Source organism: Protopterus annectens, chromosome 3.part1 (assembly GCF_019279795.1).
Source record: "Protopterus annectens isolate FY-2018-M chromosome 3.part1, PAN1.0, whole genome shotgun sequence".
Lineage (NCBI taxonomy): Eukaryota > Metazoa > Chordata > Ceratodontiformes > Protopteridae > Protopterus > Protopterus annectens.
In genome coordinates this window covers 91,086,836-91,103,154 of record NC_056732.1, presented here as the reverse complement: position 1 = coordinate 91,103,154, position 16,319 = coordinate 91,086,836, and the positions used below count along the sequence as shown (strand labels likewise).

The 16,319-nt window shown below is 43.7% G+C and overlaps 1 protein-coding gene across 1 annotated transcript in view; it reads right to left on the bottom strand.

Moving 5' to 3' along the window:
• NSMCE2 (NSE2 (MMS21) homolog, SMC5-SMC6 complex SUMO ligase) overlaps positions 1-16,319 on the bottom strand; it is a 1,433,635-nt gene that overhangs the window by 1,366,096 nt on the left and 51,220 nt on the right. Inside the window, exon 2 of the mRNA XM_044066603.1 lies at positions 3,264-3,433. Within this exon, the coding sequence (XP_043922538.1) occupies positions 3,264-3,411 (148 nt within the window). The 5' untranslated portion in view covers positions 3,412-3,433. The remainder of the gene's footprint in view (positions 1-3,263; positions 3,434-16,319) is intronic.

Sequence of the window (16,319 nt, the reverse complement as noted above, 5' to 3'; positions counted from 1 at the left end):
TCAGCTACAAAGTTAGTTGGACAAAGGTCCGAGTTTGTAACCTTGAAGGGTCCTGGCACAGATCCCTGATACAGACCTCTAGCCACCACTATGCTTTCTATGGTGACTATTGCTATGTTATCTGCATGCGTCATTGGACAGCCAGTTTGTTAACCATCTCGCAACATAACAGTCAAGGTTTATGCCTTCAAGCTTACTTACAATACCTGCATGGGGAACAGTGAGGAAAGCTTTGGCCAGATTTAGCTATGCTGTGCGGACTGCATAACCTCCATCCACAGACATCACAATACAAGTACAAACGTATTTACTTATTCTAACAATTCCCATCTCCAAAACCCACAATAAAATTCCAGTCCCCTGTAAAGATTCTGATTTCCTATTAACAGTTAGTACGTTCAGTCAGAATCATCCAAGTTCCTCTACTGCAGTCTCAGGAAGGTGATACATAGGGTTCCTATTACCTGATCAAACGTTTAGGTTAGTAAATACCTAAATGTCAAACTGGTAATACTGAAAGCAAAAAAAGCGAACGGCTGACTTAACGCAGGGAAAGAATTCCCTTGGCCGTTATGCGGATTTTGCCCCTTTCCCCACTGTAGAATGATGTTGGAGTTGGTATATTTAGTTAGGGGGCGTGGAGGGCACAGCCTCCACTTTATTTTTGTTTAAATTTTTTTTTTTTGCGGCTGAGGGAATTCATTCCCCAAGTTAAACTGGCCATTCGCCGTTTTAATTTTTCAGTATTACCAGTTCGACATTTAGGTATTCCCTAACCTAAACGTTCGATCGGGTAATATAGATGTGATATGTAACAGTTGCTGTTGTTTTTCTGCACAATACACTTTTTAATTTGATTTAACCTGAAATCCTGTAATTATTACTAGGCAGTTTACTGGGTGCATAACCTGTAACTTTGCTCATTCCAATCACACCACTTGTTACCTCTCTCCACAAGGGACTGTGAAGGCAGACGCAGGATGCACTTATGGTTACCCCATCCATTCATCTAGATTGTAAGGTTAGAGAAATTCTTTGGTTAATATGAAGGTGAAGTCTGATCTAGAGGTCAGGTGTTCTTTGGCAAAAGGATCTATAATGACAGTAGGTTCCGTTTATGTTACGGTGGAGGTTCAGATCTCTTGTATGGATGTTTGTGGTGTTGGTTTTTGATATATGCAAGAGGTTATTCAGGGCAGTGTCAGCAGAGGTCTTGTAAGCTAGACACAGGTCACCCAAAAGGAAAAACAACTTTATGCATTCTGCAAAGGAATTGAACTCAGGAACTCTGTTTCCTTCGTAAGAAAGCTTTGGGCCTTTCAAGCTGGATCATGTGTCTGATCCACTAACTACATCCTGATTGAAGTATTATACTCTAACTGGCCTAGCTAGAGAAAGTATATATGGATGATGGTATCATTACATGTGGAAGATGTACTGCTAGGAATCAATTGGGCTGTACAGAGGAATCTTCTATGACAACAGATATATGGTGGTCAAAGGAGAGTTCATTGTGCACAGAAATGCCCAGGTCACCAATAACCATGTTGATTCTGAAGGGATCGTCATTTATGTGTTAGGTGCATGGATGATAATTGGTAATACTTTTCAAAGGGCATGATAGTGCACTTCTTTGCCTTTAGTTTTAGATAACTGTCTTGGTGCCATTTGTGAGTATGCATTAGTACTCCCCTCCCCAACCCACACACCTGAGTTAGGATCTGGGAATCCCCGGTGACTTGATGCTAAAGCTCCAAATGTAGCAATCATCTGCAAACTTGGTCAGCCAGAGATCCCAGACATCAGCTTTAACATTAACTAAGTAAATACTAAATAGGAGTGAGCCTGGTACCTAGCCCTGGGGACACCACTAGTAACACCTTAGTTTTCCTGTTCAAATCAATTTTGATTAGGTTGTCTGTATTGCCCAACTCTGAAATCATATTCTGGGGTATCATTTAGAGTGGTGTAATGAAAAGGGTTAGATTTATTACAACTTGAAGCACATTTGGCATCTTTATGTATGAGTTGCATACCAAATGCAATTAGAAAGTGTGAAAATGGATGTTTAGTGAAACTATTAGTAAAGAAGTAAATCAGACTGAAAAGATTACATTGCACATGCTTAAACAATGTAGAAAGGTTGGTAAATTCTGGAAGAATGCAGAGAAGACGTTTTAAAGAAGATCGTTTTAGAAATATTACATTGAGCATTGCATTATATGGTAATTATGGTGAAGTGATTTCAGAGAAGGAAAATGAACTGGGTACAATTTTGTATGGCATGGCTTTGATTTTTAGGGAAACAAAAGACATGGAGAACTAGTGCATAACAAGCAGTAGGATTTAAAGGAAATACTTTTAACATTTTACAAAACAAGTGTGGGTTAAAGTGAAATGTTTAGTAGCATACGATGCAAATATGTATATAAATGGAATTTGTGTTAAGTATGCAGATATCATGTTTTAATAAAGAACCCCTACTCTTATTGTCAAGTGCCAGGGGATATTTTATGTTCATATAAGCTACAAACTAACTCAGGAGGATGGGATCTTGTTTTAACATATCATTCAAACGACAGCACCCTCAAGGATGCAGTATCCCACTTATGCTGCACTACAATGTTAGTACTGTAAAACTGGAAAAGAAGGCAAGAGTGTTGCCTGCTGAGCCACTGACACCAACTATCCATTACTATATACAAGATATAAGATACAAGTATCACAATTTCACACTAGCCATAAATTACACAGGGAAATGTCTTAGGAATTAGTTTAAATGCATCTCTACTTGTTAGTTCACCACAAGACAGAGTTCTAATCAGAACTAGGCAACATTATCAGGAACTTAACACTGTACAAGTTATAACTGCAAACCCTGCCCACATTATTAAGGCAAATGAGAGTTAGCATAGGCGGTACTGTGACTCACTGAAGGACAATCAGAGTACTGCAAAAAACTTACATTGATGAAATCATTTTCCCTGAAAGGAAATTGTATTTCAAGATTTTGTTCAGTCCTGGAGTATACAGTAATTCATGTTTTCCATCAGTGGATATTTGCTCTTTATTGTCACAATTCAGTAAAATGTGATCTGGCAATTCATAACAAATCTGTCTGCTTCAGAATTTACATTACATATATTTAAGCATTACAAAATTTAGTTTTTTTTTCCAGTAAGTGAACATTAGATAAGGATATAACCTGCTGAAAACTCATTTTATAAGAACACAAATTCCATGTCATTTAAATGAAAACTTACCACCAGTTTCTGTGAGATCAAGTGCAACATTGGTTGCAATGTCCATGCCAGTTGTAATATATGAATGACAGACTTTAAGAGAAGAAACTAACGGCTCCACAGCACTCAGTGGCACATGGTGCACGGAGTAAGAACGTCCTGCAGACATCCTGGATTTATAATATATTTGCCTACAAATGAAAAAAAATAACATACTTCACAGCTGCTCCTTAAATATATTTATAAAGCATTATATTACCCATGCAAACTCAGATGTATCACTAATGTTCAGCTATAAGATGTACTCACCATGTCACACCAGTAGATTTGTTTGTTTAATAACCATACAAGTGGACTAGTACATGGAACTTTTTTGCTATGACGCAGACCAACAGATGTGTACAGTAACAATCTAAAATAATTATACTTATGAACAATACATACTGCATCAATAATTACATCAATTAACTGAATATGGCACATAACAAGGAAGAGGAAACAGACACCAAAATGCAACTGAAGGAATTTACACATTTAACCAAGAAGCATGTTTGTTACACAATCATTTAAAAGAAAGGGCAAGAGAGAAACAGACACCTAACTGCACAAAAAAATTCAGACATTCAAATAATCCGTGCGTTGGTAATGTGAAAGTGACAGCAGGAGATCAAAGTGTTGTATCAAAACATCTACAGCAACTAGTACTTTTATTGTGTGAAATCTAATTTATTACCAAAATATATAGTCACACATGTAATTTTCTACTTCAGCAAAGTATGTGGACATGCATCTTTTATTCTGCTTAAAAAATAACTTTAAAATTATGAAAATCATTGACACATAACACTTCCTAAAGATATAGAAACACACCCATTTCTGTGATGGACTTTTCATACTGTTCACCAAAAAGTAGAAGTAGAGAACAGCTGCCATTACAGATGCTCTGCTATGGCATAGAGAACAGCTCCCATTAAAGATGCTCTGTTATAGCAAGGATCTCATTCTAAATGATGTGATTGCATTTAGTCAAACTTCTAAAGGATTTTCATATTTAGCAATCACTACAGCAGGAAAGCTTTTCTGTCATTTGACAAATCGAGGTACCCAGAATGATCTCACTAACATTTAATGAAATAATGAGGCTATGGCACATAACAGCTTTGAACTAAACTTGGTATTGGATAACTGCAGGATTGGGGTACGGCTAACCAAGGCCATACTGTCCGAGTACTACTTGGTGGGGAAATCAATGTACTGAATTGCACATGCATGCTTATATGGATATATATAAAATACAAAAAGAAGTTATGTCTTACCATAACGTTCCAGCCGAGTTGTTGATCTTCTTCCAGTCATCACTGAGGAGTTCGGTTCCGAGCCCTCAGAACCGAGTCGGCCTTATACCAAGCTTGCGTGCACCAAAAACTCTTTGAGCTAAGCTGCTACCCACAATGCCCTTCACTCAGTTACCTCAGATTGACGTTTGCATGCAACATATAGAAGAAGAAATAAGTCAGAGGCCATCTCTGTGCAGAAACCCTAAGACACCACAAAGACGCAGAAGATCCGCCAGGAATATTTGGAGGGGGGCGGTGGGAGGGTGTAATGACTGGAAGATCAACAACTCAGATGTAACGTTATGGTAAGACATAACTTCTTTATCTGAAGTTGTTAATCTTCTTCCTATTCATCACTGATGGGACCAAGTCCCCAGCTACTTTGGAGAACCTGGGTGGCCCTTATGGAAGAACATTCCTGAGAACCATTGAACCAAAGGCTACTCTTCCCCTGGAGATCAGATCCAATTTGTAATGCTTGATAAAGGTATGGGGCTTAGCCCAAATGGCAGCTGCACAAATGTCATCCATGGAGGCCCTAGAGTGGAAGGCAACCGATGCTGCAATAGCCCTAGTTGAGTGAGCTTTGATTTGGCCAGGCTTAGATCCATCCGTAACCGAACATGAGAAGGCAATGCAATCCCTGAGCCATTTAGACAAAGTAACTTTTGATACTGCATCTCCCATTCTAAGACCCGCAAAGGAAATGAAAAGCTGGTCCGATTTGCGAAAGGATTTAGTTCTGTCCAGATAGAAACATAATTGTTTATGAACATCCAAGGAATGTAAGCAGTATTCTCCCTTGTTAGAATAATTTGGGAATAACACAGGCAGCTCAATGGACTGGTTAATCGAAAAGTCAGAAACCACTTTAGGGAGAAAGGATGAGTTAGTACGAAGTGATACTCTGTCCTTATGAAAGATCAGATAAGGGCTCTTGATACATAATGCTTGTAATTCAGAAATTCGTCTGGCTGAGGTGATAGCCCCCAGAAATAAGGATTTCCATGACAGGAATTTTAGATCACATGCAGCAGCAGGCTCAAATGATGTCAGAGAAAGAGACTGCAGAACCCAGGAAAGATTCCATGCCCCCACCGGCTGCCTGATGGGAGGCCTGCTGTGGAAAATACCCTTGATGAAAGTCTTGCAAAGAAGAGAGGAAATAATCTTAATCTGAAACATTATGGAAGTTGGAAACAGCTGCTAGATGGACTCGAATGGTGGAAGCTGACGCCCCATTGTCGAACAGTTCAGCCAGGTAATGAAGAATTATGGCTATGGGGGCTGAGAATGGCTCTAGCTTCTGATTATGTGACCAAATAGAGAATCTTTTCCATTTGTCCCTGCAAAGTTTAGAGATGGATGGTTTATGAGAGGCCAAGATAATATCACATACGGGTGACAAGAGGGTTTCCTGCCTGGCAACTAACGGAAGTGGAGAAACCAAGCTGTCAGCTTGAGAGTGGGCAGATTCGGGGGAGTCAGCCCTTGTGGGTGAGATATGAGGTCCTGACGAGTGTCTAAATCCAAGGAGGTCATAGCAGATGAGGTCGGAGGAAGGCAAACCATACTTGAAGAGGCCAGAACGGGGCAATGAGGATCACTTTTCTTCTCAACCGAATAGTTCCCTTAGAACAAGGGGGATCAGAGGAATCGGAAGATAAGCATAAAGGAGATCTGTGGGTCAATCGTGAATTAAAGCGTCTCTCGGTGACACCCCAAGAGAGGGGGAAAGAGGGCAAAGTAGCTGCTGCATTTTCTGTTTGAAGGAGAGACAAAAAGGTCGCAGCATGGCTGGCCCCAATGGCTGAAAATTTCCGTTGCCACACTCGGGTTGAGAGCCCACTCGTGAGGACGGAGGATGCGTCTGCTTAGCCTGTCCGAAATCACACTGGAGCTCCCTGGGATATGCGTTGCGATCAGAAAGCGGTTGGAAGATATCGCCCACTGACAGATTCTCATGGCTTCGCGACATAGGGGGTATGATTTGGTCCCTCCCGGTTTGTTTATGTACCATACCAAGGACATGTTGTCTGACTGAACAGCAATCATTCCGGATGGAAAGCTTGCAACGCTAACAGCACCGCTCTTAACTCCAGGACATTAATATGCAAGTTGAACTCTACATTGGACCACATGCCTTGGACTGACTTTCCCAGGAAGTGACCCCCCCACCCCATCAGGGAAGTATCCGTGGTCACTGTGGCGCTGGGCTGGGGAGCCTGGAAGGGGCGACACCAAAGAATTTCATCTGTACTCATCCACCAGAGGTGATCTTGTTTGCAAGTGTTGGTGATGAGAATCTGTGAGCTCAGGGGGTGATGATTGGGTATCCACTGGGCCTGAAGGAGCCATTGTAGTAATCTCATGTGCAGTCTGGCTAGGGGAACAATAGGAATGGCTGCAGCGATAGACCCCAGAGCCTGGAGGATTTCCCTTGCAGACACCTTTCTTCGACAGAGTATCACTTGAACCTGTGCCCTTAATCTCTGAAGCCTGTGAAGAGGAAGAGAGATCAGGCTTGACTGGGTGCTGAATATTGCCCCTATGAATTCCAATTGTTGTGAGGGCTGAAGGCTGGAATTCTCCCAGTGTATGGTGATGCCCAGCGACTCCGCTAGGACCAGGGTGTAGCAGAGGGCCCTGACCAGTAGAGACTTGGTGGGGGCGGAGAGGAGTCAGTCGTCTAGGTACTGAAACACCTAAAATCCCTGAAGTCTCAGATGAGCTGTTACCACTGCAAGGCATTTCGTGAACACTCTGGGGGCCGTTGAGAGACCGAAAGGCAGGGCTCTGAATTGGTAGTGATTGGCTCCTAACCAGAAGTGAAGGAGGCTCCTGGAACGCTTGTCCATCTTGATATGGTAATACGCATCCCGGAGATCTAATGAGCACATCCACGCACTCTTCCGCAGAAAGGGAAGGATGGATTGAATCGTGATATTGTGGAACTTGGTCTGAACTACCAATTTGTTTAGTTGGCTGAGATCCAGAATGGGCCTCCAGTCCCCTATCTTCTTTGGCACCAAAAAGATTCTGGAGTAGAACCCTGATCCACACTGATCTGGGGGAACCTGTTGGATGGCTCATTTTTGACATAGCTTTCATATTTCGGAAGCTGCCTCCTCCCTTTGACTGGGTGGAAAATCAGGAAGGTATTTTGGAGGTCTTGGATAAGATATTAGGGGAATGTGGTAGCCTCTGGTAATGATTCTCTGCACCCACTGATCGTTTACAATAGATAGTCAGGCAGCTTGGTGCAGAGAAAAACGTGCCCCGACTGCTTCCAGAGGAATGCAATCGGGCAGCACTTCAAGAGCGCTGATACGGTCTACCCGAGAAGGAATCTCTGGAGCCCTGGTTTTTGGGACCCCCTCTGCCCCAAAAGGGGCGTCTTCCATTATTGGTACCCCCTCTGCCTCTGGGGGAGTCCTCACCACGTGTGTCACGGAAAGGACCTTGAGACTTCTTGTGCCACATCTTCCCGCTCCTCCGATTCCTGGAGGAGGAACGCTGAGGTTTGGAAAAGCATAGGCCCACAGCAGACAAGGTCTTCCTGTCTTGCTCGCTCGCACCTGGCTAATGTATCCTTGACCTTAGCACCAAACACAGCTAATGGTTCGATAGGGGCATTTAAAAAGGAAGACGTGAAGGAGTCCGCTAGGTCACAAATGCGCATCCAGGCATGGAGTCTCATGACTACTCCTGCACCCACAGCTCTAGCCGCCCCTTCAGTTGTGTGTGACAGCAACCTCATGGATGAATTAGATATAGACTCTAAGGTGGCAAGTTGGGAAGCAACTTTATCTCGTGCTCCATCCTATACTTGGCCCGCGAGGGTCCCAGAGAGTTTGGCAATAAGATCTCTCTGGAGCCTTGTAAAATGTGCCAAAAAGTTCAGAGACCTGACTGCAAAGGTCGCTGACGTAAAACCTCGCTTCCCTAACCTGTCCACTGCCTGGGACTCTCTGTTGGGTGGGTGGACAGCAGGACTGTCTTCTGCAAGGTCCTTTTTCATGGTTACCACCACCACCATAGCGTCCACTGGCAAACCTCTAGACCAATGAGGTTGATCCTCTGGAGGGGAGAGTATCTTGTCTGATCTCCTGGGGATGGCCTTAATGGAGTCCAGGTTCTTCCACACCCACTGCACGATGAGCTTAACCAACTCATCAGCAAGGGGGGGGGGGTCACCCAAGAAATAGACAGCCGAGAGCGAAAGGCCTGCAGGAATATGGATTCCTCCGAGGAAGGATTGAAGGGCTTCCAGTCACCCCTCTCTTTCAAGATTTCCAGGATGTCCCCAAAGGAGACATAGTCAGGGGGTGACTGTGGGGATCCTTCCCCATCATCATAGTCCATATCTTCCATGAGGGACTCCTCTAGGGAGTCCATGTGTTTCCTCTTACATGCCCATTTCCGAGGGGGTTCTTCGGTGGGAGCATCCGAAGAAGACTCAGAAAGGGAAATACCTTGGACAGGGGTTTCCTGGGCCGTGTGCTCTCGGAGTCCTGGTGGGGTGGCCTTTGTCAGATGCGGCTCAGTACGAACTGGCGGGATAACCGATGTAGGAGGATTGGTAGAAGCAAGCACCCTCTCCATTACCCGGAAAGCGGGCCCGCCCAAAGAGGAGTGGGAGCCCGGAACCGAAAAAGACAAAATCTGAACTGGGGTCATACCCCACTCCACACTGTCTGCCCCCGGGGACGGAGCCTCAGGCAAACTCAGGACGGTAGTCACCCTCGGATCCGAAGCCAGCACCAACAACACAGTCGGAACACAGACTGTAACTGGAGGTTCCACCCCCCCCCAAGCATGAGATTGAGGGAGGGTGGGTTCCAACGGAACCGACACCCAAAGGGGCCTTGGGGCCTCAGACATTGTTGTTGTTGGCACCGAGAAAGGGGGTCCTCTTGAAAACGTCGGATATATGAGCCTTGGATCCAAGGGAGTAGAGTATGTAGGGGTCGCCGGAGTAATAGACTCAAAGCCTGGAGTGGGATAAGGTCTAGGCAAATTTGAAATTCCCCTGGCAGTCAGCAGCTGGTCAAAAAGGCGCACCACATCCAATTCTGAAAGGCTCCTGGTGGATCTTACCGATGTCCCGAGGGGGAATCAGGCCAGTCCAAAAAGGGGCTGCAGGCTTGTCTGGCAAATGAGTCAACAGACGAGTATCGGGTCTGTGGGCATCACAGAACAGCACCGATTCTAGCTTAGAAACCAGCAACAACAGAATTGTTGGAGCCGAGGTCACAACAGGGGTATATGTCAAGAACGGCTCCGAAGTTGTTGTAGGAACGGACACTGGAGTAGAGGTGGACGATGTCCGTGCTGAGACAGAGGCAGACAAACTGATCGGAACCGAGGTAGTAGATGGCGCTGTTGTCATCGGTGCCGGGGTAGGCGCCGACAAGGCGAACTCGGTAAGCTTCACTGGAGCCGAACTCAGAACCGATATAGTTGGAACAGAGGAGGCAGTACGGTGCTCGGAGAAAGACATTTGGGCCTTGTGCTTATGGCTTTTACCTCTGTCACCAACCGGTGAAGAGGGGTCTGAGCGAGGACGTTTCTTGTCCACAGAAGGAGGGGATGAAACCTCCATCTTAGAAATAGCCTCTAAAATGGGCAATTAAAGCATGCCCTTCAGAATCAATTTATTCCAACGTTCATTCAGCGTCTGCTGACAAACTAGCACAAATATTACATGGGGGTTTCGTGGACAAATGCGGAACCTCCAAACAGTACACACACTCTTCATGAAGGTCGCTATTCGGAAGTTTACCACTGCAAGAAGAGCAGTGTTTAAACCCTGTAGTTCCCTTCTTCTCAAACATAATAGCGAACATTCTCAGATGACACGGACAGAGTGAGGAAAGTGAAGTAAGTAAAAAGAGAGAGGAAATTCCAACAATGATAATAAGATACCACAAAGGTAGAAAGTTCAAAATACCAAGAATGGTACGAAAGGGATACCTGTGGGTAGAGCTGAGTGTAGAAAGATATTAAAGAACAAACAAACAATTAACGAGAAAAAATTTCCACAAAAACTTGTAAATATATAAGATAAATTACTTAGCTGGAGAGCTCGGTGAAACGCTGCTATATGGCTGTGCGTCAAACGAGATCTGGGGTAACTGAGTGAAGGGCATTGTGGGTAGCGGCTTAGCTCGAGAGTTTTTGGTGCACACAAGCTTGGTATAAGGCCGCCTGAACCCATCAGTGATGAATAGGAAGAAGATTAACTTCAGATTAAAGGTTTGCAAAGGCTACAGCACCTGCTTCAGCCTTTTCATCCTTTAAAAAGACACTATATATCAAGAAATGCACAATATTTCACTTTGTTCATTTTTTTTAATCCTGTAGCAACATTCAGCTCTGTTTTCCACATCACTCCTCCCTTCTGGTTTTCTAACCAAAGATGGAGAATGTAACCCTTTGCTGATCTAGTACACATTTAACTCTGTTAATAATCTCCCCTCCCTCAACCAACCAGTAAGGACAAAAATACCTCTTATCCCCATTAACAAAATCCTGTGACACCTAATACTCCAATACCTCCATTCCCCCTAAAACCAGTGTCTACCTCATTAAATTCGGAAACATCTACTAAAGCTAGAACCTTGTTCTTCTTATGACAATCTTCCTCCAGAATATTTAAAACTCGCTGATGACTCAGTTGCTTACCCAGTCAGCATTCTTATCAACTGGATCCATTATTGAATCACATGTCCCTACCTTTTTGAAGAAATCAATTATAATTCCTTTGCATAAAGGAGGTAAATGTATACAGCTAGCAAATTATAAAACCATCTCTATCCTTTCCCCTATAAACTGCCTGAAAAGTACATACATATACAATTGCTAAACCATCTTATCCATAACAATCTCCTTACATCCACTCAACATGGCTTTAGGCCAGCACACAGTATAACCGCTGTTATCTCTTTTCCTGATATAGTAAACAAAGGTAGAAACTCCAGCCTACACAGCTCTGTAGTGCTACTAAATTCGTCAAAGGCCTTCAGCACAGTCTTACATGAAAAACGTATTCAGCAGCTATCGTTATTAGGATGTTCACTAACCCCCAAGCTATAGTTTAACAGCTACCTACTTATCCAATAGGCAACAATGTGTAAAGTGGCAAGGTTGTATATCTCAATATCTAACAAAACTTGAGTCCCACAGGGGTCCATTCCTGGACCCCTCCTCTTCAACATATTCATCAATGGCCTACACACTGTCTGCCATCACAGCACAATAATCCAATACGCCAATGACTCCACCATAATTTCCTCCTCTGACGGCATACCTGACCAGTTGCAAAAAACACAGAATGCATTTACCTCAATAGAATCATGGCTAAACAATGCACAGTTGCTGCTAACCCTAACAAAACTAAACTTACTTTTCACTGCTAAAACACTCTCAACTGAATTCAAAATCCATTCCCAAAACAAAACAGAGGCTGAAATTGTAACAAGTGCTACACTACTGGGTATCACCATAGACATAGACAACAAATACATGTTTGACGAACACATATATAACACTATTAAAAAACGGACTTCAAAACTAGGGAAACTTTGGATCCAAACACCAAAAAGACACTAGTACATAGCTGCTTGATCTCCTCACTAGTCCACGGTGCTCTCATTTTTTTCTAATCTACACATCACACTCAAAACCAAACTTCATTCCTGCTACTACAAAATTGATAAATTTACTACAGGCTCATCATACCGCCACCACCACTGCAATGCTCTTAAAGAACTAAACCAGCCAGAATTTCCCCACTACCTAGACTACCAACAACTAACAATGGCACAAAACCCAATGCACAAAACTGATAGCTGTCCTGCCTTAAACTCTATTCTGCATGCCAACATTCCCAACAGAAATCTCTGTTCTGCTGATAGACAACTCAAAGAAGTACACAAACCCAAGAAAAAGAGCCAGACAGTGTCTTTATTCTTATACCATAGCTAAGCTATGGAACAATATACCAAACAGTATTACCAGTACAGATAATACCAAAAAGTTCAAGCGTACACTACACCACCTATTCAACTCATAGATCTGCTTTTACACTACAACCAATAGCTAACCCCACATTTTTATATTTACTTTGTCTCTCTCCTCTCAACCTAGTACTGACCCTTCTAACCTCCTACTAACTTAAAAATTTCTCCTTTCACCCCCTCAGTCTTTCCCACTCTTTCTACATCCCCACCCACTGTTTCTTCATTTTCACATTATAACTCATCTCTAAATCTCCCCAATAACTTATCCTTACCTTTAAACATCACATCACATCTGCCCTCTTTATTACCTTTAAACATCACTTTACCTCTACCCTCTTTATTACCTTTAAACATCACATCACATCTGCCCTCTTTATTACCTTTAAACATCACTTTACTTCTACCCTCTTTAATTCTTGCAATGACTCTACTTTCTTAAAAGATTAACCTCTCCTCTTCAGAACCGTTCAATGTTTTATGTTTTCTAATGCCTACTATCCAACTTATTTATAAAAACATATGAAATGTTAATTTTTTTCTATCAAAATGTAAATTTATATGTACATTCACTACCTCCTATTATTTTATAATTTGATGATATGATTAGAGTTATTATCAATTTTTAATCACTGGTTGGAGGTTTTCTCTCAGGGCCTCTGCTGGAAATGGGTTTCTGACCCAGTCAGACTTTCCAAGTTACCAAATGTCAATAAATAAATGAAATAAGACTGACGTCTGCAGATGGTTTTATCTCCCCTTCTATTCTTAAGTGAATTCCAAAACATTCTGTTCTATGACCCCATCTTTTCATTGCTTTCAGTAAACCACAACACATTTCTGTCTTCAAATCTACTATTATAGTAACCTTGCCATCTGTAAAACTGATATATGTCTATCTATAACAACATCTGCCCTCTCTACAAGAACTTACATAGATTCCAGCTAGCTCACGTCTAAGAAACTTAAATTTCCCAAAAACAAAATCAATGGTTTAAATAGTACCAAAAGTACAGTTGTGTACACTTACCATAAATGTAGATGTTAGAGTGTATTCACTGTTGCAGTCATCACCTGTGGGTTATCCCTGCTGTGGTAGCCCTCAGCCAGCCTGAATACCAGAGTCGATGTTTTTCTGTGTCGGCTGATGTCACTTGATGACTGACGTCAGGTCGTCAGTGCTATAAAGCAAGACAGCCAATGCCATTACATCAGTTTTCCTTGCCCTAACCAGTCAGAAGCCCAAGGAAGTATGGTAAAGTGGTCCTGGTGGCTAAAAGCCACCGTAAGAAGCTTATGTCTCCCTAAGGAAAGAGGATATATGGGGGAAGGAGGGAGGGAAACCAGGACTGCAACAGTGAATACGCTCGAACATCTGCATTTATGGTAAGTGTACACAACTGTACTATGTTCTTTGTGTTTCACTGTTGCAGTCATCACCTGTGGGAGGATTCCCAAAACTGAAGAGAGGGGTGGAAAGATTAGTTAGAGACCTAGGCATGGGTAAGCATGCCCTGCAAAACTGCAGAGGCAGACCCTGCCCTAGCCTTAGAGAAAAGATGTAGGTGGTAATGCTTTGTAAAGGTATGGACAGAAGTCCAGGTGGCAGCTTCCAAGATGCCCCTGGTGGGAACTCCTTTCAGGAATGCTGTGGAAGTGGAGGCTGCCTTAGTGGAATGGGTACGAATAGATTTAGGGGTGGTTTCCCATGTAATCTGTAGCAGAAATGGATACAGTGTAATATCCATTTAGAAATGGGTTTGCTTGGAAATGGCTTCCTCTCTGCCCCTGGGGCAAAGCTGACCAGAAGTTGGTCTGTTTTCCTGAAGGGTTTAGTATGGTCCAGATAGTATCTGAGCTGTCTGTGCATGTCTAGTGAGTGCAAATTTCTTTCCCCCTTGTTTTGAGGGTTAGGGAAGAAGGTGGTTAGATGTAGTATGGCCTGGTTGAGAGTCACATTAGATACCACCTTGGCCATAAAGGAGGGGTCAGTCCTCAGGGAGACCCTGTCTGCATGTAAAATGATGAAGGGCTCAATGGCCATCAGTGCCTGAAGTTCTGAAACCCTTCTGGTTGAGGTGATAGCTAGTAGGAAAGCAGTCTTCCAGAAGAGGTACTTCAGTTCTGCTGAAGCAGCAGGTTCGAAGGGTGGTACAGTTAGTTTTTTCCAAAACATAATTCAGGCCCCAGGCTGGAGATGGTGGCCTTCTGGGAGGTCTGATATTAGAAGCCCCTCTGAGGAATAGTTTAATCAAAGGATGTGAAAACAGGGGCTGGTCTGTACTGAAATGGCTGAGGTGTGGATTTTAACAGAAGAGAAGGGGAGGCCACTACTGAGTAACTCCACTAGATAGTCCAGAATAAGAGGGATGGAAGGTTGAGAGGAACTGCCCCCTCTGGACTGGCTCCATGAGCAGAATCTGTTCCATTTCCTTGCTCAAGATTTTCTGGTGTTGGGCTTTCTGACCTCTGTGATAATGTCTAGGACCCGTTTGCTTAACAGGGGCCCTTGGTTTACTTTTAGAGTACTAGCCATGCTGAAAGTTTGAGAGTCTGCAAGTCTGGGTGCAGCACCCCCCCACTTGAGTCAAGAGGTCTGAGATCAGGAGAAGCTGCCTGGGAGGTTGTGATGTCAGGCTGCGCAGTAAGAGGTACCAATGCTGCCTGGGCCAATCTAGAGCAATGAGGATGGCCTTCGGTCTCTCCTCCCTTATCTTGAGCAGTACCTTGGAAATAAGAGCTAGAGGAGGGAATGTGTCCACAAAGAGGGAATTCCAGGGGGAAGGACAAGGCATCCACCTTCTACGCTAGGTAGTGATACTCCCTGGTACAGAATTTTTTTTAGCTGGTAGTTGAGGTGCAAAGCAAAGAGACCCATCTCCGTAGTTCACCACTTCTGAGTGACGTGTAAAACTATTTTTCTGTGGAGCTGCCATTCGTGGGGTTCCAGTAAGTTTCTGCTTAAGTGGTCTGCCAGGGTGTTGCTGAGCCCTGGTAGGTATTAGGCTATTAGGTGTAATCCCATGGAGGAGGTTGTCAGCCAGAGGTTCATGGTTAGCTTGCACAGAGGGTAAGATTGGGTCCCTCCCCATTTATTGATGTACCACATTACTGTGGTGTTGTCTGTTTTGATAAGGAGAACCCCTGGCCTGAGATGGGGTTTGAAGGATGTCAGAGCCTTTTGCACTGCCATCATTTCCTTCTGGTTGATGTGCAAGGGAAGGTGTTGGGCATCCCAGAGACCATGGGTGCACCTGCCTGCTAGGTGAGCGCTCCAAGCAATGTCTGAGGCGTCGGTAGTGATGGTCTGCCCGGTAGGGCGGAGGATGAAGGGAAGACCCTTTTTCTTGGCACAGGCCCCTGCCCACCAGAGAAACTCAGCCCTTATACAGGGGATCAGAGGGAGAGAGGTCTCTACAGGCTGAGAGTGTTGACACCAAAGGTTCTTTAGATAACTCTGAAGTTTTGTCATGCGAAGCCTGGCCAGAGGAATTAGAAGGATGCAAGATGCCATGTACCCCAAGGCTTGCAGGAACTCCCTCACCGTGAGGTGACTTCTGGAAACCACCTGGGTAAAGTAGAGAGGCAGGAAAGCTCTGCTTTTCTGGGGATAGGAAGGCCATTTGGGATGCTGTGTCCAGCAGTGCCAACAAGAAAATGATCCTCCTGGAGGGTGTTTGCTTTGATTTATTCTCATTGATGGTGAACCCTAAGGAAGT